Below are 23,818 nucleotides of genomic sequence, written 5' to 3'. Positions count from 1 at the left end.
CTACTGCTGTAATAATGACCCTGGTAGTACTGCTGCAATAATGATCCTGGTACTACTGCTGTAATACTGACCCTGGTACTACTGCTGTATTAATGGCTCTTGTACTACTGCTGTAATAACGATCCTGGTATTACTGCTGTAATAATGACACTGGTACTACTGCTGTAATAATGACCCTGGTACTACTGCTGTATTAATGACACTGGTACTACTGCTATAATAATGACCCTGGTACTACTGCTGTAATAATGACCCTGGTACTACTGCTGTATTAATGACCCTGGTACTACTGCTGTAATAATGAACCTGGTACTACTGCTGTAGTAATGACTCTGGTACAACTGCTGTAATAATAACCCTGGTACTACTGCTCCAATAATGATCCTGGTACTACTGCTGTAATAATGATCCTGGTACTACTGCTCGAATAATGATCCTGGTACTACTGCTATAATAATGACCCTGGTACTACTGCTGTAATAATGATCCTCGTACTACTGCTGTATCAATGACCCTGGTACTACTGCTGTAATAATGATCCTCGTACTACTGCTGTAGTAATGACACTGGTACTACTGCTGTATTAATGATCCTGGTACTACTGCTGTATTAATGACCCTGGTACTACTGCTGTAATACTGACCCTAGTACTACTGCTGTATTAATGACCCTGGTACTACTGCTGTAATAATGACACTGGTACTACTGCTGTATTAATAATCCTGGTACTACTGCTGTAATAATGACCTGGTACTACTGCTGTAGTAATGACACTGGTACTACTGCTGTATTAATGATCCTGGTACTACTGCTGTAGTAATGACCCTGGTACTACTGCTGTAATACTGACCCTAGTACTACTGCTGTATTAATGACCCTGGTACTACTGCTGTAATAATGACCCTGGTACTACTGCTGTATTAATGATCCTGGTACTACTGCTGTATTTATGACCCTGGTACTAATACTGTAATACTGACCCTGCTACTACTGCTGTATTAATGATCCTGGTACTGCTGCTGTAATAATGACCCTGGTACTACTGCTGTAATAATGATCTTGGTACTACTGCTGTAATAATGACACTGGTACTACTGCTGTATTAATCATCCTGGTACTACTGCTGTAATAATGACCCTGGTACTACTGCTGTAATAATGACCCTCGTACTACTGCTGTATTAATGACCCTGGTACTACTGCTGTAATAATGACCCTGGTACTACTGCTGTATTAATGACACTGGTACTACTGCTATAATAATGACCCTGGTACTACTGCTGTAATAATGACCCTGGTACTACTGCTGTAATAATGACCCTGGTACTACTGCTGTAATACTGACCCTGGTACTACTGCTGTAATACTGACCCTGGTACCACTGCTGTATTAATGACCCTGGTATTACTGCTGTAATAATGACCCTGGTACTACTGCTGTAATACTGACCCTGGTACCACTGATGTATTAATGACCCTGGTACTACTGCTATAATAACGACCCTGGTACTACTGCTGTAATAATGACCCTGGTACTACTGCTGTATTAATGACCCTGTAACTACAGCTGTAATAATGACCCTGGTACTACTGCTGTAATAATGACTCTGGTACTACTGCCGTATTAATGATCCTGGTACTACTGCTGTAATAATGACCCTGGTACTACTGCTGTATTAATGACCCTGGTACTACTGCTGTAATAATGATCCTGGTACTACTGCTGTAATACTCACGCTGGTACTACTGCTGTATTAATGGCCCTTGTACTATTGCTGTAATAATGATCCTGGTACTACTGCTGTAATAATGACTCTGGTACTACTGCTGTAATACTGACCCTGGTACTACTGCTGTATTAATGATCCTGGTACTACTGCTGTAATAATGACCCTGGTACTACTGCTGTAATAATGATCTTGGTACTACTGCTGTAATAATGACACTTGTACTACTGCTGTATTAATCGTCCTGGTGCTACTGCTGTAATAATGACCCTGGTACTACTGCTGTAATAATGACTCTGGTACTACTGCTGTCATACTGACCCTGGTACTACTGCTGTAATACTGACCCTGGTACTACTGCTGTATTAATGACCCTGGTACTACTGCTGTAATAATGACCCTGGTACTACTGCTGTATTAATGACACTGGTACTACTGCTATAATAATGACCCTGGTACTACTGCTGTAATAATGACCCTGGTACTACTGCTGTAATAATGACCCTGGTACTACTGCTGTAATACTGACCCTGGTACTACTGCTGTAATACTGACCCTGGTACCACTGCTGTATTAATGACACTGGTACTACTGCTGTAATAATGATCCTCGTACTACTGCTGTATCAATGACCCTGGTACTACTGCTGTAATGATGATCCTGGTACTACTGCTGTATTAATGAACCTGGTAATACTGCTGTAATAATGATCCTGGTACTACTGCTATAATAATGATCCTGGTACTACTGCTGTAATAATGACCCTGGTACTACTGCTGTAATAATGATCCTGGTACTACTACTCCAATAATGACCCTGGTACTACTGCTGTAATACTGACCCTGGTACCACTGATGTATTAATGACCCTGGTACTACTGCTGTAATAATGACCCTGGTACTACTGCTGTAATAATGATCCTCGTACTACTGCTGTATCAATGACCCTGGTACTACTGCTGTAATAATGATCCTGGTACTACTGCTGTAATAATGATCCTGGTACTACTGCTGTAATAACGACCCTGGTACTACTGCTGTAATAATGATCCTGGTACTACTGCTGTAATAATGATCCTGGTACTACTGCTCCAATAATGATCCTCGTACTACTGCTGTAATAATGATCCTGGTACTACTGCTCCAATAATGATCCTGGTACTACTACTGTAATAATGATCCTGGTACTACTGCTGTAACAATGACCCTGGTACTACTGCTGTAATAATGACCCTGGTACTACTGCTGTAATAATGATCCTCGTACTACTGCTGTATCAATGACCCTGGTACTACTGCTGTAATAATGACCCTGGTACTACTGCTGTAATAATGACCCTGGTACTACTGCTGTAATAATGATCCTCGTACTACTGCTGTAATAATGACCCTGGTACTACTGCTGTAATAATGATCCTTGTACTACTACTGTAATAATGATCCTCGTACTACTGCTGTAATAACGATCCTTGTACTACTGCTGTAATAACGACCCTGGTACTACTGCTGTAATAATGATCCTCGTACTACTGCTGTAATAATGATCCTCGTACTACTGCTGTAATAATGATCCTCGTACTACTGCTGTAATAATGACCCTGGTACTACTGCTGTAATAATGATCCTCGTACTACTGCTGTAATAATGATCCTCGTACTACTGCTGTAATAATGATCCTGGTACTACTGCTGTAATAATGATCCTTGTACTACTACTGTAATAATGATCCTCGTACTACTGCTGTAATAACGATCCTTGTACTACTGCTGTAATAACGACCCTGGTACTACTGCTGTAATAATGATCCTCGTACTACTGCTGTAATAATGACCCTGGTACTACTGCTGTAATAATGATCCTCGTACTACTGCTGTAATAATGATCCTCGTACTACTGCTGTAATAATAAGCCTGGTGACGGGTGGATATTTCAATAGTGAGGCTGCTCAGCTAAAGTAGTCTGTACACGTAGGCTACCGCCACCCTGTAAAGTTTGGGAACCCCTCTTTAGGTTGGACAGTCTCTTATCTGTCTAATCTGAGTCGACCTTTTCATTTTCTGTCAGTTGAATCACATAAGATGAAGCTGCTGATGACCACTTTTTGCTTTTACTGTTGGAGTGAATATTGATGTTAACATATCATATTTATGGTAAACTTGCTTCTCAGTTTGCTGACAAAATTACTGAATCATGTTGTTTCAGGTTAACATGATATCATGATATGAATAATAGAGTCCTGTTGGGACTGTTGTGTTGAGTCTTTTGATGAGAGTAGGAGAGAGAAAAGCTCTGGACTGGTGACTTATAGTTGTGGGTGAATGTTAGTCTATATAGAATTTTGAACGTTGGTGATTACTTAGCCAATGTGTGCACGTGTGTGCATGCATGCGTGAGGGAATGGGTGAGTGTACATTATGCATTATAAACTGTATCTGCCCGAACAAGGCAACATTTCAGCCAACGAAAACATTCGAATTTAAGAAAGCTGGTTGTGGTATATGGCAACCAGGAGTAACACAGACAGAATGTTATTCAGCACGTAGTTTAGTCGAACACTACTCGTGGCCTTTACTCTTGTCTAAAAAGTTTTGTTATAAAAGACGAAGACAGCCAGACAGAAGACAACGTTCTGGAAAAAAAGAGTATTCTTTTTAATGTGGTGGATGCCTTCATTTATTTTTTCCTTCTTTTTTTAATTAACATTTCATTTATTAATATTTCATTTAAAATAACATTAAGTCTGATGTTAAGAAGTACTCAGTACTTGAGCACTTTTTAAGTGCTTTTTTTATTTGTACTTGAGTAATTATTTGGCTGACTACTTTTTACTTGTACTTTTTTCTAAAGCAACAGTACTTTTACTTAAGCATAATTTTTGGCTACCTCTGACCAAATCCACCTAAAAACAATTTATCCTCCTTATTAATAAAGTTTCTGACAGTTTTCAATCCTTACATTAAGAAGTTTTATCATCTGGTGCCCAGAAACAAACTTATTACAGGAACTATTTTGGTATAATCTGGACTACCAATGAACTGTAATGGGATTTATTAGGACTTATATCAGTACACCATATCAACAAATGTTAGTCCTTGTACTCAGTTTATAAAAATGGGGTATCGGTGTCCCCTGTGTTATAACAATATATATTTGGTAATTATGTAGCCTAGTAAGATTTAAAACAAACATTGCCACTCAGGCAAATATTCTCTTCATGCAACTTGCTCACAACACATGGTGTTGGCTGCCATACAATCCCCTGCTTCTAAATTCTGCTTTTATTTTAGCCTCTTCTTTTTCTTTCTTTTTTTCCCTTCATTTTCACATTTTATTTGCACAGGGTTCTGTTGCACCAATGATAACAGAACAATGTAACGTGCTTTGTAAATGAAATGCCAGTGTAAAAACTTAGGGACACAAACTCATGAACCAGATGGACCAACTGCATCACTGTATTTGAAGCGAAATTTAATTTTTTATCAGTCATGTCATCTCTCAGAGAAGCTGCCCTTGCTCCTTGACAAGCTTCGGTTCATGCATCCTATAATGACTGCATGTATGTCATATGTGGGCACAACATTCCCATATACCATGGGTATAAGAGTGTCTATAATGTAAAAATGCAGCTCAGAGTCTGCAGCTTTATGTGAAGGTTTTTAAAAAGGAAAAGCTTGTGTTCATAATGGTAATAACAGTGCATAAGTGTCCATAGAAAGACCTTGATAAATGTGTTTCATGGCTTCAGGAGGTCTACAGGCTCCTACTCAGCCAAGTTAACAATATTGAATCCATTTCACTTTATCATCACACCTACTGTCAATTCTTCTGCTGATTTCATGTGAGAATGCTTCAGATGAGAAAAGCTTCACGTCCTTAACTAACATAAGGAAATTCAGTTTATTACATTAAAGTTTTTAATTGAAGCCTTTTTCTTTAAACAGGGTTTTATTGTTGCCCCAGCACTACATATGATCTTCCATCTAATCAAGACTATTCTCTTCCTCTTTTTTATTTTATTTTCTGTACATGATGACAGGGTGACAGCCACTGCAGCATTTGTCTGTTTCCCCCAGTGATATCACTGCCAGAGATAAACCTTGAGGCCTCTGAAAGTGTCAGCTTTTCATCAAAGAAGACAACGTCGCCTTGTGTGGACTGCAAATTTTTAGGCATTGTAAAAAATGACCCGAGTGGATGAGGCCTTGATAATATTGTGCAGTGGTCCTTGCCACTACTCAGAGAAAATGAACAAATAAGATAACAAAAATAATAGCACTGGAAGGTTGTTTCACCATACATATTGCTGTCCTCAAGGAGTTGGAATTAGAATTTGACTGATATTCATTTTTTATGGTCCAATGCTTTGCAAGGACAAAGCCTGAGCTTTATTTTAATGGTAGAATCACAGAAACTGATGCATAGCAGTTGGTCTCAGGTGTGTTGACTTCATAGGCGCCTCTAAATGCTGCAGTTAATGAGGTTCATGTATGTGCAGGAGCGGTAAGTGCAAATACGAGCTGGACAGATGTTGGATAATTAAAACAATACCCTCTCTGGCAGTCACATGAGTGCCCTCAGATGAGCCAATTATAGGATGATATCACAATTCAATCAACTAAAACATGCAGTATCTACAGTCATTTAACATCACCTTAACAGTGAAACCATTACATTATTGGTAAGTTTGTTTAAGAAACGAGCACGAGGAGTTAAAAATAGATGAACATAAGACAAACAGCCTGCTGAACCGACATATGGAAGTCCATTTATGATGTTCATGCAAAGCAGTGTTTCTCATTCCAGGTCCTTGGGACCCACTGCCCTGCATGTTTTAGGTGTGTTCCTACTTCAACACACTTGATTCAGATTAATAATCTTCCTCATCAAGTTCTTTGCAGCCTATTGACAAGCCTTTCATTTAATTCCGGTGTGTTAAAGTAGGTTTACCTCTATGTCATGCAGGGCAGGGGTCCTGAGGACCAGGATTGAGAAACACTGATGTAAACTCATCACCTACTTTTCATCCACCTTTCTAGTACCGGGTTGGAACCCCTTTTCCTCCAGAACTGCCTTAATTATTGTGATAGATGGAAGCAGGTGGTGATAACCTTCCTCAAAGGTTTTCTCCATATTGACATGACAGCATCACACAGTTGCTGCACGTTTGTCGGCTGCATCCATGATGAGAATCTCCCGTTCCACCACATCCCAAAGCTGCTCTACTGGACTGAGATCTGGTGGCTGTGGAGGACGTTGGAGTCCAGTGAACTCATCGTCATGTTCTAGAAAGCAGGTGGAGATGATCTGAGCTTTGTGACATGGTGCATTATCCTGCTGGAAGTAGCATCAGAAGATGCTCCACTGTGGTCATAAAGGGATGGACATGGTCAGCAACAATACTCAGGTAGGCTGTGCTGGTTAAACCAGGCCACGTTGGTACTAAGGGGCCCAAAGTGGGCCAAGAAAATATCCCCCCACCATTACACCAGCAGCAGCCTGAAGTGTTGATCCAAGGCAGGATGGATCCATGTTTTCATGATGTTTCCACCAAATTCTGAGCCGAGCATCTGATTGTGGAGCTGAAATGGAGATTCATCAGACCAGCAACGTTTCTCCATCTTCTATTGTCCAGTGTTGGTGAGTGTGTGTGAATTGTAGCCTCAGTTTCCTGTTCTTAGCTGACAGGAGGCACCCGGTGTGTCTTCTGCTACTGTATATATTTGTGTTAACAAGCACTTGAACAGATGGACCTGATAAAATAACCTTTTTAGTAAAAGCCTTGAGCTTTTCTATAAGTAATTAACTCTTAAATCTCAAGTTGAACATTTAACATGATGTCACCAGCTGCTCATACAGAGGTGCAGGTTTTAGTGAAATAAAATAAAATGTTATTGTAAAGAATAAAGCAGAAAATCAGATGACTTTGTCAGTGCTGTTTTAATGTGTGAACAGTACAATGGAGACTTTTTAATATAAAATTACCATCACGGTAAATGAATTAATCAGTCGTACCTCACCGATAATATCTTGCTCATGTTTGTTAGCTTGTGTTCAGCCTCCACCTCTCTCTCAGTGGAGTTAACATGTTTACAGATGGTCTCTCATTACACCATCTCCTTCGCCCACGTCAGCCCCATATCATCCATCACCTTTGCTTTTATCTGTCAGCATGGGCCCACACACACACTCTCCAAACTGAGGCTCATTTAATCTATGTGGGCTTTCCCAGCACACACACAGTAACATGATGGTTAAACAGGCCTTGAATGAACTAACTAATGCAGAGAGAGAGTCACAGAACAAGTAAAGACCGACGAAGATAGACACACACACATACACACTCGCACACAGTCTATTTGACAGACTGCCAATATGCTTAATGAAGGAAGTGATGAGCTATTGACAGCGCTGTGCATCTAAAGGTGCTGAGGTGTCTATTGCTGTCTCTTGTGTGCTGACACACAGACACACACACTCACACAGGTGGCCCTGAAATTTAAAATTTAATGTCCGATACAGCTCTCCAAGCAAAACAGTTGTGTATTTGTGTGTATAAGAAAGTGTGGGTGTGTCTTATAGGCAGTGAGTGAATATTGAGTGAATCAACTTTGACCTCGCTGGTCAATTAATGGCATTTATCTAAGGCTAAATGTAAGCATGTGCATGCACATGTATTTACACATAGCTACATATAAGCTTTGAAGCTTGCAATAATACACTACATTAGCTTGTATGCAGTATCAGTGTATGTTTCAGCATCTTTATTTGTTGCACAAGTACATATCGGAGTAGCAACAGGTTTAAGGGTCGAATTAAAGCCACTGACTCAATACACTACAAGGCAAATTACTGTATATATCTACACAAATCAACTGCTCTCACCACTACCACTTTAAAGACACACACATGGTAACAAACACAATGTTAAAGGACCAAATGGCTCAGTTAGGATTGGATTTGGTTTGTTATGGCCCCCTCCCAGACACACACAGAATTAAAAATCATGATCCCCTATCCATTTTTTCCCCTCCTTCTTTTTTCTCTGTCTTCTTTCCCTCGTTTAGGGTGAAATTAAATATTAAAGTCCAGCAGTGCATGAGTCAAGGTCCTTAATTATGTTGACTTCCTAATAAATTTCTCTAGAGAAATAAATAAATACAATGAGACAGTCTTGGAGTCTTGGACAGAGAATTGGAGTTGAAGCTAATTAAGAATATTAGATATCAGATACAAAGATTTTGCAAAGTGTTTGGAAGAGACTAATGCAAACTCAGCTGAATTATCTCAAGAAAACTGTGCATGTGGGATCATGATGTCCCAGGCAAAAGGGAGCCAGAGTAGACCACATTTTACCTGCTGAATGTTTGGACCACTGGACCCAGAGATTTAGTATTTAATGAGAAATGTCCAAATGTTTGAAAGTGATGGCATTTAACACAAAAATGCAACTTTACTTCATAATGATTCCAGGTACGGAGCTTGTGTCTCCTAAAATCAACAAAAACATTGGCATAGATTTTGTCAACAAGACTGTATTGACCCTGACAATGTAGGGGTTCATCAGTAAGCTAGCATGCTAGTAATATGCTAACATGTGCAGTAATAACATTTTCCATTTTAAGCAGCCGTACAAAAAAAAAAAAAAAAAAGACAGAAAGCTACCACACATAGTTTAACACTAACACAAAGGCTGGTTGGAAGGTCATGATTCCTAAAGTACTGAGCAGACTAACTATCATAAATGTAAATATTTCAATGTGACTGAACAGATTTTAGTTATTCTTCCTGATTTTTCTGAAGTAGCGTTCGTTAACATTAACATATGCGCATTTATAGCATACCAATCTCAACTATTAGAGATGGCTCAGGCAGGTTTATTTCACTCATTTTTAATAAAGTAGAACTTTAAGACAGTTTTCCTTTTCTGAACTACTGTGCTCATCCTGACAGCTGGTCTGAACAATTACCAAAAAAAAAAAAAAAAACTCAAATTCTTTCGTCTGGAGAGATATTCCACCATTAAAAGGTAAAGTTCATCTATGTACTTGCTCTTTTTTTTTGGTAATTCTCTGGGCAATGAAGAAAAGCAGCCATTTCAGCACCAAGTGCCGGCGAGTCTCCAGTTAACATTTTCTCAACCACTTAACTCACTCTCATTATTTCAAGTCTCAATTTGCCATTGATGTAAGCAATACTGAAGAGACTTCAGAGTAAGCTGCTTGTTTCAAGAGGTTAGATTCTAAAACACAAAGGAGCATGACCAAAGAGATTTGTCATATCAACAGATTCAATGTAGAAGTCTCAGTTCTGCTGCCTCAGCTTTGGCTGAGAAAAACAGGACTGGGAAAGCACGCTGAGGTTGAACTGATTTCTACAGCTTTATTTCCAAACCTGCACATCATCATTGGCTGGCGTCTTCTCACCCCCTTCCCAAATGTTCCGGCTACATCGTCCCAAGCCCAGCTAAATGTTGAGTAATACATCCCATACACAGTGTTCCAGGTGATGCTGCATGTAAGATTTCGGTTAATGAAACCTTTGGGAATCTTGTGGAGTTTCTCCAGTCTGTTTAGATCACTGATGGCTATCTCAGGTTTGACTTTTAGTTTCTCAGGTGAGTTTAATTTAAGGGAAACTACTGACGGTTGTTCCACATTATTAAGAGAGTCCCAGTTTCCATGCACTCTGGGGGGGGATCCTCATCAGATCCAGGCAGGAACTGTCCATGGACTCCCAGGCTTAATGACGAGAGAGATGTTAAGGTGATATCAGAGAAGGTCTCCATGGTAACATGTAACTGCATCTGGATTTTTCATATTATTATTATAATTATTATTATTATTGTTGTTGTTGTATTTTTTCTTATCTACGTAATGAAAAAAAAGACATTTGAATCTTTTCACATCTTTACAACCTGTTTAATAATTAATGAAACGCATAATAATCTAAAACTTTGGATTTAATGATTGGGAGAAAAAATATTTTTTCCTTGGTAGTTTCATTCAATGAAATTCAGACTATTATATAACATAATATCATTTTTATGACTAAGAAATCATATCCACTGTCACTAACATTGTATTTTTTGTTTTTTTGTTTGTTTGTTTTAATGATGAAAACCAGCACATGCAGAATTATTGGGTTCGTACAGAGGGATTCTTTAATGGTGTCTTTGTACTAAAGAGGTAAAAGATATACAGACAGGATTACTTGAAAAAATGTATGTTTTGTGTGTAAATTAAAAAAGACTTACACGGTGCTGATGGGATGTTTAAAATCTGTTGTGCAGCTGCACACCCTCCACCACCTCATCCAAGAACACACATCACATTTTTACATGGATGCTCCACAAATGTATTCATGGTAATATTTAATCTAATGTGTTTTCACTTCAGTCTTTATCATTTGACTTTTCACCACAACAGCATGTTTTACACCTAAGAATAAACATAAAAGAAATAAAGTGATTGTGTGGAAAACAATACAGCATATCAGTGCAGTCGCTTCTTACCAATTCTCTTTCTTCATTTCAATTTTTCAACACAAACAGTTTTGAGTTTGTTATTTTAAAATGCCTGAAGTGTGAGAGAGATAAATGTTTTGGAAATACTGCTGGCAAGAATTTAAAACTACTTTCATCCCTGGGTGTACCTTACAAGGCAGATAGTCAGAGCACTAAGTCTTTGTTTCACGTGGCGCAGATAACATGTGAAGGTCTTCCTTCTGCTCTGGTAGCTGACTAACTTCTCTCAATGATGCCTTGATCTTGGCCTCCAATTGTCTTTTCCATGGAGCATGAAGATGATCTCTCCCTTACTGCTGAATCTGTTCTTTATCAAGTATTTGAAAATTTGTGGGATTGCTGCTGTGGTTTACATCAGCTTTTTGGGCTTTAGGATGGTCCAAGTAGGCATGATATTTCATGGGGCTTTTACATCTTTTAGCACATTTTGTTTGCTCGAGGGTACTTGGGGTACCCCGTGAGGGTACTGTAAGCCTTGAAATAAGGTTTAGGTTATTCATGATCCATGATCTTCCATCTCAAGTTGTCAAGGCTTTGTATGGGGACTTGGAACCCTTTCTTGGTTGGTGGGGATGATGTATCTTTGTCATACCTCATTCAATGAGGCAGCACAGCAAATGCGATGGTCTGTGAGGCAGTTAAATAACTTGCAGCTTATTCTTCTTTTTTGTTTGTTTTGCTGGTCACATGAGTTCGACTTCACAGCACTGCCCCCGGGTTTCTGGTGGTAGGCTACTGCTCCGTTTGCTACGTATGGGTAATCATCTGCAAGCTCTCTGAAAACGGTCAGGAATTTGCACATAAAGGATGCAGAAAACAGACAGAAAGCTCTGTTCGAGTGTGTATTTACCATGGAGCATTAAGCCTCAAGTCCATGGCAATAATCACAAACAACAGCAGCTGTCACTCTAACAGGCTCCAGACTATTTATTTGCATGATGTGATGGCACTGCACATTTAAAAATAATCAAATTCCAGCAAACTACACTTCCTACCCATATTTTGCCTCAACTGTAGCTCATTGCTCTTGTTCCCATGTTGTGAGTAGAGACAGAAACCCTTTTTACACAATGGATATTCCATCCTGGCACATTAAGCCACTGCTCTCTTTGGTGATAAACAGAGACCAAACAAAGACAGCTCATCACCAGTGTGTGCTTACTAACAGCAAAATGCCATCATGGAAACAGCTAACTGACAACAATTTAATATTTGGGAAGGGACTTTAACACGTTCTTAGTGGTGAATTCATTTTTGAAAAATTAGCGTGTTAACAAAAGTAACACACACAGTTGCAGTTTGAGTTTCAAACAACGCGCAACGTTTATTAGTGCACGTTTCCTGGCACACCAATTACATTGATGCATACATCAGAGCATGTGTGTTTCAATTCAAGGTCTGCACACTACAGAATGTCCGTAGTCTACACACTTCAAAGTCCGCTTAACGTTCGTGAAATTGGACAGCCTACCTAGCCAACAAGAATTTCCCACAGCAACAACATAGAATCATTTACTATTACAGAATTTTAATGTCACCATTTAACAAACATGTTTTTAATGTACTTGGTTTTGTAACGTTTTTACTAAAGTGTAGTTAAAAAAAAAAAACAAGCAACTGAGCTCATTCACCTCCGTCTTGAGCGCAATGAATTCTAAGAGAAAAGAGGCCATGAAGGATGCATCACCAGCAGCCTTTGTTTGAGGCCAAACGAGGGCGGATTTGTAGGGTGGATTCTGAGGCCCCTTCGAATTCTCCGAATTGGGACAGTGCTTGGCGCACCACGATGACGTATGGAGCCGACAAATCTACACTTCGCAGTGTGCAGACCCTGAACTGGGACACACCTATTATCAGTGTTGCAAACTTTGGCGCAGGAATAACATTTTCCATTTTAGCAGCCCTACAAAAAAAAGACAGAAAGTGATCACACATAGTTTAACACTAACACAAAGGCTGGTTGGAAGGTCATGACTCCTTTGTGTTATTTAAACACCAAAGTATTGGCGCTATATTTAGCAAGATTTCAGACACATCTAATGAAAAAAACATCTAGCGACAAATGTAGCAACTCTTTCTGGTGTTATTGGAGACTTTTGGAGAAGCTCCCACCGTTGCAGCCAGAGCAGGCGGTCACTTCTACTCCAGGACCCGACCGAACACGAAACATGCCAAGTTTCCACTGGCTGAGCCCACCAGTTAATTAATTCCTATTAATGAAGAGTGTGGACGAAAACATTTAAAAAATCAAAAGTAACGTGTTGTAGACTCTTAACCAGAGAACAGCTGGAGCTGCTGGTTAAAGTAGTTAAAATGACACTTTAACTTTAAGTCTGTTCATTTTGCCAGGGATATTTTCTATTGCATTTTCTACTAATTTGAATTGAAATGCATTTTTCCAGATTTTACTAGAGCTTGAGTTTACAATTTTAATGTCTGTGTCTATTATTCGATTCAGCTGCCCACTAAAATCCATTTAAATTAAAAAATGTTGCTCTTTGGTGCAAAAACTGTAATGTGATTAAAATACCTATTAATTGAGATAAATTAATTAAAAGCCCCTAATTAATTAGATTTTTTTTTTTTTAAATTGAGTCCCATCCCTTTATAATACCTTTTATCCAATGTAGACATGGGAATTCAGCTCTAAGTACTTAGACCTAAGTACTGCTTAGTACTTCTGAGACACTGATCATAGAAAACTTCTGTATAGTTACAGAAAATAACTAATAACCTGGAACCAAATTACATCCCACCTGGGCAGTTATTAGCTATTTAACCACTTGTCTCTCTTTCCATTGAAAATGTTTTTAACTGACTACAAAACTGAATAAATTTCAAGCTTAATTTTATTTAACCACACAAGTTTTTATATCAGGTGTTTTTTTTTCTTACATGCATAAATATATAAAATTATTGGCTTCATTAACTGTTGATTAAACTTTTTGTTTACTTTTTTTTTTTAACTTAACTTTGTTTTTCTTTTCCTTCTCAGCAGGTGTCACTTCGTCCGCTCTTCTGTCTTCTCCACACATTTATTTGGACTAATGTGGATTTGTTTTGACTGGATCACATTGAATTGTCTTAATTTGGATTATGTCTGTAAAGTGCCTTGACATGACTTTATTGTGATTTGACGATATACAAATAAAGCTGAATTAAACTGAGTTCAAATGCTCATTTAAAATGTTCTGAAACTGCAGAAAGCAGGAGAGCAGCAAAGAGAGGGGCCGATCGACTGCAGCACACCTTTTCACAGAGCATGATTGCAGGTCTTTAAGTGATTTATGTCGGAGTACAATAGCAAATTAAATCTATTTACTTCTCATTATGGCAATGAAGTGTTGTGTCATTGTTAGTGCTGCACATAAATAATACAGATGAGACACGAGGTAGCAATTTGGGATCGTGTGAATGACTTTTTCTGTGTAATTACGAATACACAACACAGGAGAGGAAACAGGCTAAAGGGGGAGAGGTTCTCAGTTTTTGACATCTTAAATAAAAAAAATGAGATAATAGGCTGTGTGCCTGGTTAGCTGTGTGTTTCCATATAGAAGATGGTTTACGCCTCCTCCAGTGAAGCTAATCTGTTAATAAACATTTTGATAACCTAACACTTCATTTATGTTCACACAGACTAATTATTTCCCTTGATTCAGATCATTTTAAACTGTATGGCAGATATGAAGCATTTCATTTATAAATCTTCCTTCATGCTGTGCCTTTTATTCAGTGGTTAGTTTACAGGATCATCTCGAACCAGCATGAAACAATCCAGTCTCACAGAGGAAATTATCAGTTGCTTTTTGATTTATGACAATATTTGCTCAGTAGCATAAAATCATCACCGTAGAGTAACAGTCACATGTGTTTCATGAAATACTAATACCATTCTGACTGTTGCATTTCATTTAAAAAGCCACAGAAGTTTCTATTTTAAGTTTGGATGGGATAGAGAATGTGGAAAATGGTACTATGCTGATTTTTGCATTCAGTGTATGTTGCTTCCAACTAAATTTACTTTTAAATGATCTCTTCCATTCTGTTACTGTTTACTTGCGCAGTAAGCCAAGCCAACTTCAATTATAAAGCACTTTAAGAACAGCAGGTACAGTAGAAGCTTTGCTGAACAGTGAGAATACATAAACATTTAAAAGACATTAAAGGCTAAATAAGTAGGCTTTTTTTAAGTAAAAATAATTTAAAATGTTATCATTTGTTGCAAGGGATAAAAGGAAGCTTCCCTAAAAACAATCTGTCTCTCTTCATCAGTGGTGCCCAAGTCCGGTCCTCGAGATCTACCATCCTGCAACTTTTAGATGCATCCCTTCTCCAACACACCTGAACCAAATGACTGGCTCGTTACCAGGCCTCTGCAGAGCTGAATGACCTGCAGATTACATCTGATTCAAGTGTGTTGGAGAAGGGTTGCATCTAAAAGTTGCAGGATGGTAGATCTCGAGGACTGAACCTGGGCACCCCTGCTCTACATCAACAAGTAAACTTCTTCTGGGTAGTTTGGGTATTTAAAACTGGATAAGGACGAGTTAATGAAAATTACATGGCTATTTGTACTTGGTACTTGGTTATGGTTCGATGTTAATAATGACCCAGTTCAGGTTAAGGCTGCTGTGACGTATCACTGTTTGCAAATACCTTTTCACTCCCTCCAGAAATTTTGCTGCTTTTCTGAGACAGAGTTTGTGGTTTTTACTGTTTATCTTTTCTTGCAAACCACAAGGTATTTTTCTCAAATATTATTTCTTGTGTTTATTAGAAACAATATTATTTAATTGAAATTCTGATAACCCAGCATTCTTTACTGAATATTGACACTTCTTTACTGAATGTTTAGTCGAGTGAAGCTGCAACTTGTCGGTCAAACAGGGAGCATGAAAAAGCCCATCTGGAGGATCTAAACTCCATGCTGGTGATTTGTCTTGCCTGCTCTCTCGTTTCAGACGTCCTCTGCTGGTGTTTTGCTGAAGAAAAGTGTTTCTTTCATCTGTCCAGCACATTGGTGCGAAACACTTTACCTCTAGTTTCAGTCAGAACTTTGGGAAAGTGTCGTGCACGGTCCATGCTGGTGACAATGGATGCTTCACATTTCTCTTCTTCCTCTTCTTCTTTGGGAATTGATATCTACTCAATCCACTGTTTGATATTATCCAGGTCAAAATTTTTTGCACATGTCTGCGTGTTTGGAAACAGAAAAACGGAAGTAAAGTTGATGACATATCAGGTAACATGGAGGAGTGCTGCAATTTTTCAGAGTTACAATGAAGTGGTTGGGCAGAATTGCAAAGATGCAGAATCCGCCAGGATTGGCTGGATTTGCACCGATAGTTGCAGTCCCAACATCAAGTATTCCTGGAGGTTTTTCCTGGATTACTGCCTGCACCGTCCCTCCCGCTTAGCAAAATTAAAAACCTCATGTTTAATACACTCCAGTAAGGCTGGACAGAACAAAAAATAAACAGATTTAATCTTTTTTTAGCTTTAATACTGTTTCTTGAAAAGTGACTTTTGGGATTTTGAATGACAGCAGACCAGAAAAAATAAAAACCTGATCAAAAGATGTGTAGATTTAAGACTCCAGTAAAATTAAGCTTCAGTTTTAAACCAACTCCAGGTCCTTAACTTTTGCTGATACTCATACTGATCCTGTCTGTTAACCAAATCAGTCAACATCCATCTCACCATCTGGGCCTGTATTGTTCCGTTTCTATTTTAAAACCCAAACAGAAGTACACATGTAAGCACAGCCACAAAACACCTCTTCTACACACGTATGAGTCCACACATACCAGCCCAGTCCTGCAGGAAAACATGGAATAACCATGAAGCGGAAACTGATGAACATTTTTTTTTGTTCTACATGGAACTCAACTTAGAAGTGATGTGTTTCAGTGGGATGTCAGGTTCAGGTTTAGCCAGGGAGGCGAGGCATGACTGCCAGGAAATCAGGGAAATTGTATTTTAATGTGTTGTATGCGTAAAAAGTTTGTTTTATTATAAGCTATGGTTTTTCTAAACCTAACATGCAGGTTTCCTAAAATCATTCCCAGACTGATGTACCGTAGATTGTGGTAAACTTGTTTTCTCTGTGTGCAGGCCATGCAGTCAGCTGACTCGTGCTGGTCTTCAGGGACTTTTTCCTCCTCTGAGATGTGTTGTGGCTGCTGTGGCTCTGAGTTGCTCTGATCTTCTAGGATTTATTTGCACCCTGAGGTCTCCTGTTACTGTAGCTCAGAGGTGAACAGCTCTATGCGGATTAATTCTACAATAAATAATCAGATATCACATGTCTATCACACTAGAACATCTCCAACATCTCTCCTCTTCAACACCTATCGGTGTCTCGATCCAGTAATCCAGTAGAAGTGTATGGGATTTGGAGCCACAGGTAGGCCGACCTGAGGGTTTTCCTGATGGGCCACTGGGCACATAGACTGTGCAGTGAAAAGCAATTTGAAATCTATTGGTATTTTACCTGATCTACAGACCATTATTGAGCAGTTATTAGCCAACAGGAGAAGGGAATGTGGCTGGCTGGGGTTTACCATGTAACTCCATACAATCCTAGCACGTTGCCAGTTTTAGTGGCAGCAATTCAGACCTTCGTCAAAGATTCAGATAACCTGGCTCAGCCATGAAAACAACTTAGGGGCACCCTAGTGTTTAAATTTAGACTAAATGATTATTATTAATGTGCTTAGACCTATAGTCATATCATAGTCATTCCACATGTTACCATAACTGAGCTGACACGTCACCTCCCAGTTTATCTTAGCTCAGCTGAGTGTGTCCCAGTCCTGTTTCTTTCTTCTTCTTCTTTTTTTTAATAGTCTGATACTACCCAACATAACTTATCCAGGTAGTGTGGATGTTTAAACGGTCATGGATAAAAAATTAAAAAATAAACATATAAAGCTGGTTCTTTAAGATTTAGTTTCAGAGTCAAATGAGCAAAAGTTTTAAATGTGCTCTAACCTCAGTCAGGGTGGAGATGAAGAACAAGGGTTGCATGGTTGTAGGTAGAGCTGGACCACAACAAAACACAGACTTCATTTAAATTTCATTCATAACTCAAAATTCTAAGTGGAGTCACACCTGCCCATAAATTATGTACATAAATATGTCCATAAACCCAAACATGAAACGAGTCTTGGCATGAAGGATCCAAACAACTGTAAATAAATAAATAAATGACTTACCCAATGCTGGTGAGACTGCAGACAAACCAACACCTGGTACAAGATAAGAATGTGCTAACACACACGAGGCCCAGATTTCATGCAATCTGCAGATTTTTCTTAGCTAGGCTATTATTTATGAATTGGCTTGTATGAGTACAGTTATTATAAATCGGGCTAATCTGGATTTGTTTTAACTGGATCACAATGAATTTGATTGAATTGATTATGTTTGTAAAGCATCTTGTGATGAAGTTGGCGCTGCACAAATAATGCTAACTTCAATCTAAATTAATTGAATTAATAACAAATTACATGGGTAAAGACAGTCCTGCAGGAGACTCAGAAGTCACTGCAGCTTCAGTTTAATGAACAAATTATTTGCTGTAGATAGAAAGTAAAAGGGAAAGTTTGTTGTGCTATAGCTGCTTGTTTGTTAATCAAGGATCTTTGCAGAAAATGCTGGGCTGCGATAATGTGAAAACCCAATAGCTACGTCGTTGGCTGGTAAGTGAATCCTACAGAATGCACCAAACGGGACATTAGAAATGAGGAATCTGAGAAGCCAGTAATAATGCTAGCTTTGCAGCAAAAGTGTAAATTGTCACTTTTTTTTTTTTTTTTTTTTTCTGTCTACACTGAAATATGAAAACCCTCAACAAGCCAATATGCCCCATAAATGAGTAGGAAATTGTATGTATGGGGAACAATGAATCTGGGCGCACAGCCAGCAGTACAGTGTGCAACCTGCTCTATTCATTCATACACAATTTAATATCATAGCATAATTAAAGTGACTTGGCAGCCCCTCACAGCAGATTAAATGCAGGGGACCCAACAATGGACTGGAGGTTGTTAGAGGTGGTGGAGGAATCACTTGTAATATTGACTATCATACCAGTGTGGGACAGATTACTGATTTCATGAATACACTAATCAACAGAATAACTATTGGGACTTAGAGAATCTCAGGCACCTGGTTTCCCAAGACCTCAGCCTGAGTGTGTCATTTTATTATAATTGTTGATTCTGAACAAGAACAAGAAATTCTAGGTATTGAAAATATAATAAAAGCCAGTTTATTTCAGCAAATCAGTATAATGGAATCTCTCCTCCTTGATTGCACCAGTAAAGACTTGAATGCATGTTTATCACACGGTACTCAAGCCTAAATTGGTTTTATTGGTCTTGCTACAAAATAAACATGTGGATCTGTTTCAACCTTGGTTTCAATGTTCAGTACTTTTTATTGCTTCTCTAACCTGATTCATCATCAACTCAACAGACTAAACTCTACAATAGTAGACATATAATAGCTTAAAACATTAATTTTCCACAAAATATTCACTTGCTGCTTGCCTTAAAGCACTCTTATACTTTATATAATTATCCACAGTGTTATTTGACAAGAGCAATGCTAATTTAAGAAGAAGAAATAGTTTTGTTGTCCAAGAATCTGGGAGTTTATCTATTCATCCATCTAATGATTTGAGCACAAAACAAAACCAAAATACTGTCATATGTAAATAATTGCAAGAGCAAACCATAAGAAACTGCTGTTTGTTGCAGTGGAGAAGCAGAATCTCCGCCCACAGCACACAGGACCAAACTGAGTTTAAAACTTCACTCTGAGCCCCTCATACGGTGGCACTGAGGTGTCACAGCAACACCAAAGCCACAACAAAATTCCAAAAGCCACAACAAAAACCCAAAAGCTCTTCCACACCCCATAATTATTCACCGCACAACACAAAAGTTGCAACGGAGGTCTTGCCGTTTTTTGTTTTTTTTTCTCGGAATTTGCCATAGACTGTATATGAAAGATGGACGGAGCCTCCATGACATCACCCCTAGGTTTCTGATAAGCAAAAGTGAAGCTCGTTGGGCGGTTCCTACCATTGGCATCTTGGCAGCATCATGCCGCTGTCGCTCCCAGAAATGACAAAAATGGGCAAATTGGCAGAGCTGAGGGGGGCCGTGAGTGTTGGGGTGGATGACTGGCATCTATCAAATGCTGAGCTGCCTGTAGCTAAGAGCTAACTGATCTAAGTCGGATCTAACATGAGCTAACCGGCTAACGAAGGTATGTGGGCTAAAGCTACGGCGTGCTAGCCAGCTAAAAACCGCGTTTGTGCTGCACTCTCCCTTCTTTCTGAGGATATTGGATACCAAATCAAAAGGACACCACTCATTTTCTTTCAAATACCGATCCGATACTGATACTGGTACAGAAACTTAATGTGTTTGGAAAATCACTTTCCAAGCAGCCTAAAGTGATGGGAAGGGAAGTGGTAATTAGATTTTTTATAATACTTGTGAATCAAACTGAAATTACCAGTAAAATGAATAAATGAATAAATGATTGCGTTTCCTTAACACCTGCATGTTAAAATATTTAGTTACCATCAGTCTAAACAAATGAGAGGGACTGACTTTATTGTCTTTCTATTCTATTCAATATTTTTCATCCATATTTTTATCTTTAAAAACTCTACAATTTCTGTTTTACTGAATATTTAATGCCAGCAGCCTCTGCAGCATCCTTACCGAATGAATCTAGGCCTGTTGAACTGATGTGAGCTGATCTCAGGGACACATTTCGCTCCAGGCTGAACTCATACAGATATTTATTGCAGCATTTTCTTATTTCACAACCTATTAATGCTGTACATAACAAAACAGAATGCAATAGTATTTAGAACGAGGGGAACTTCTGTTGGTTGAGCATCACCACAAAAACCTGAACCTTACAGATGAAAATCATTTCCACAAAATGTAGCATCAGTGGTCCACAGCTCCACGTTTCCTCCCTCTGAACAGTGGTTAGTACCAGCCTGCAGCATCAAAGGACTCCAAGAGTGACGTGTCTCGCCCTCGCAGCACCTGTCCCTCTAATCTCCTTCTCTTCCTCATCATAATTTATTATATACTGTTATAACTGACTCACAGATGTTTACGGAGGTTTGTGGTGTTGCTACAACACCTCTACGGGTATGTTCACACTGAAGCGCATAATGCTCAATTCGGATTTTTTTGTGAGATCTGATTTTTTTGAGAGTCTGTTCACATTTCCAATTAAATGCAACTTGTATGTGATCTCCTGTATGAACCTTATGCGCACCAAAAGTGTCCGGCATGCGTACAAGACACGATGACGTGACAGTGTGCGTGTGTGTGACGTTTTGTGAAGTAAACATGGACATTAACAGCGGAGCGTATGTTGAAACTTTAAAGTTATTGTTCAACCGTCGCCAGCACATTTTCAATGCCGTCGTTTTAAGGAGGAGATTATAAAAGAGGAGAGCCAGATTTTTGGCCATGGCATTTTGTGGAGCAGCGACAGCGACGTCTGTACAGAGAAACAGAGTACAGAGTTGTAGCCAGGAGTGATGGGAGAGTGATGTGAGCGTCTTTACATATAAGGAGTTTATAAACAATGTTGTGTATGACGTGTAGGTCGGATTAATGAGACCTGATCAGATACGTATTTAGGACCACATATCCAAGTGGCTTGGGTCGCATTTGAAAAAATCAGATCTGTGTCGTTCAGACTGTCATGAAAAGATCAGATACAGGTTGCATAAGGGCAAAAAAATCGGATTTGGGTGACTTCAGCCTGCAGTGTGAACTTAGCCTGTCTTCAAACACACATCGTACATCCTATCGTTGCTGTCCAGCCCCACATGTGGTGCTACGACCTGAGTGAGAGATGCTGCTGCTTTCACATATGACTATGGCAGGCAGAAGAAAAGTAGTTCCTGCCAACTGGGTCTAATTTAGAGAAGATCCTGATGTTTTAGTTCCTTTCCACTGCATTCCAGTTTGTGATGAATTGCATTTTAACATTTGCCAGTGGAAAGAGGCTTCACTAAAACAAACGAGGCAAGAATCTTTCACAACAAAATTGATCTTTAAAATACTAAAAAGTTAAAAATAAAGCCATAGTTGTGTACGTATTTCTTTCAGGTTGTAGTCTGCAGAGTGCAACAGTGTCCGCTGGAGGTCTCTCAACATAAAAGGACAATAGTTGGATTTGAGCAGAACTTCGCTGCTTAGAGCAGCTGAAAGAATCATAATATCAGCAGAAGTTGTTTGAGGCCACACATCAATTTTATTTATCAGGTTGAAACATTTTCTAAGTTAATTGGCAAACCTATTCTGTTTCTTTTCCCCACGTGTTTAAAAGGGGCGTTCACGCCGAACAGGCCGTCGGATCTGAGTGGGTCATCCGGCCGATGTCTCGGCTGATCGGTGAAAACTCCGCCCACCCCAGCTCACCCAGGCAATAAATGGTGCGGACCCACTACCTCTAACAGGCAATAACTCTTTATTTACACATTACATTTAACAACATTTATAATAGCATATAATGCTAATTGTTGATTGTTGTGGCTTTTGTGTTGCTGTGGCACCTCTGTGCCACCCTACCATCAAGAGGCCACAGCTATTTAACTCCAGTCTTGCTCTCTCTTGTCCAGAGACTGATGGCTATAGAGGTTAATTAAGCAAACAAGGGGGGGTATGGTGCATTAATAAAATTCTTTGATACATGATCACCTATCTAAATGCTTTGTTTCTTCTCACTTTTTAATTTATAGTTGAACATTTTTTACAGGGTATTACTGACTCAGATTGCAACAGACAACATTCATCTCAGAGTTACAATAATCAAAACAAAACTGTGGTACAAGAAAAACAAAGTGATTATTTATTTAGTAGTTTTCATTCTCTTTCTGCTGTTTGTGTGCAAAAGCTCATATCATTGCCTATATTTAGTTTACAGCTGCCTTTCCATCATGATGAAGTAAATAGCTGTATGCATTACAGAGCTGAATGACCATTTTGAAAATGGTTCCTATAAATAATGACTAAGAATGAAATAGAAACTACAGGAAAAGCTGTTTCTTTTTACCATGCTGTGTCTCTGTCGCTCACAATGTGCTTTGTCTGAAATATGCATGAGACAAAATGTGTCCCTGCTACAGCTGTAGTAACGAAGCACAGCAGACAAGAGATGTGAGAAAAGAAATCTATGTTTTTGTAAGATGAATCTTAAAATCTGTGGTAATGTTGACATTTGTATTCCTGCCTCTTTGTGTAACATCAGGAGCTTACGATGGCAGTATGCCCAAGTTGCATATGTCCTTCATTTAATATTCAGACAAGAGGGGGAAAAAAGAAAAAAATAAGCTGCTTATTTATTTATTGTGATGCAAGTGGCATGAATATGTATAAGCAGTTATCAATGCTGTCACCTTGAGCAGACTAGCTTTGCAAGTGTCGTATGTGTGTGCAGGTTAGAGTTTAGTTGCATGTGTGTGTGTGTGTAGGTGTGTGTGTGAGTGTGCCTGTTTCTGTGTTTAGAAAAACAAA

The 23,818-nt window shown here is 39.0% G+C and overlaps 1 protein-coding gene across 8 annotated transcripts in view; it reads right to left on the bottom strand.

The window, feature by feature from the left end:
* The window catches only part of nlgn1 (neuroligin 1), a 327,369-nt gene that overhangs the window by 279,230 nt on the left and 24,321 nt on the right, over positions 1-23,818 (bottom strand). Inside the window, exon 2 of one of the 8 annotated variants that reach the window (XM_042006521.1) lies at positions 9,773-9,790. The exons of the other annotated variants lie outside the window; for them this stretch is intronic. Within the exon in view, the coding sequence (XP_041862455.1) occupies positions 9,773-9,790 (18 nt within the window). The remainder of the gene's footprint in view (positions 1-9,772; positions 9,791-23,818) is intronic. 8 annotated transcript variants of the gene reach the window in all.

Source organism: Melanotaenia boesemani, chromosome 14 (assembly GCF_017639745.1).
Source record: "Melanotaenia boesemani isolate fMelBoe1 chromosome 14, fMelBoe1.pri, whole genome shotgun sequence".
NCBI lineage: Eukaryota > Metazoa > Chordata > Actinopteri > Atheriniformes > Melanotaeniidae > Melanotaenia > Melanotaenia boesemani.
Note: the sequence above shows the minus strand (reverse complement) of the source record. Positions and strands in the feature narration are given on the sequence as shown.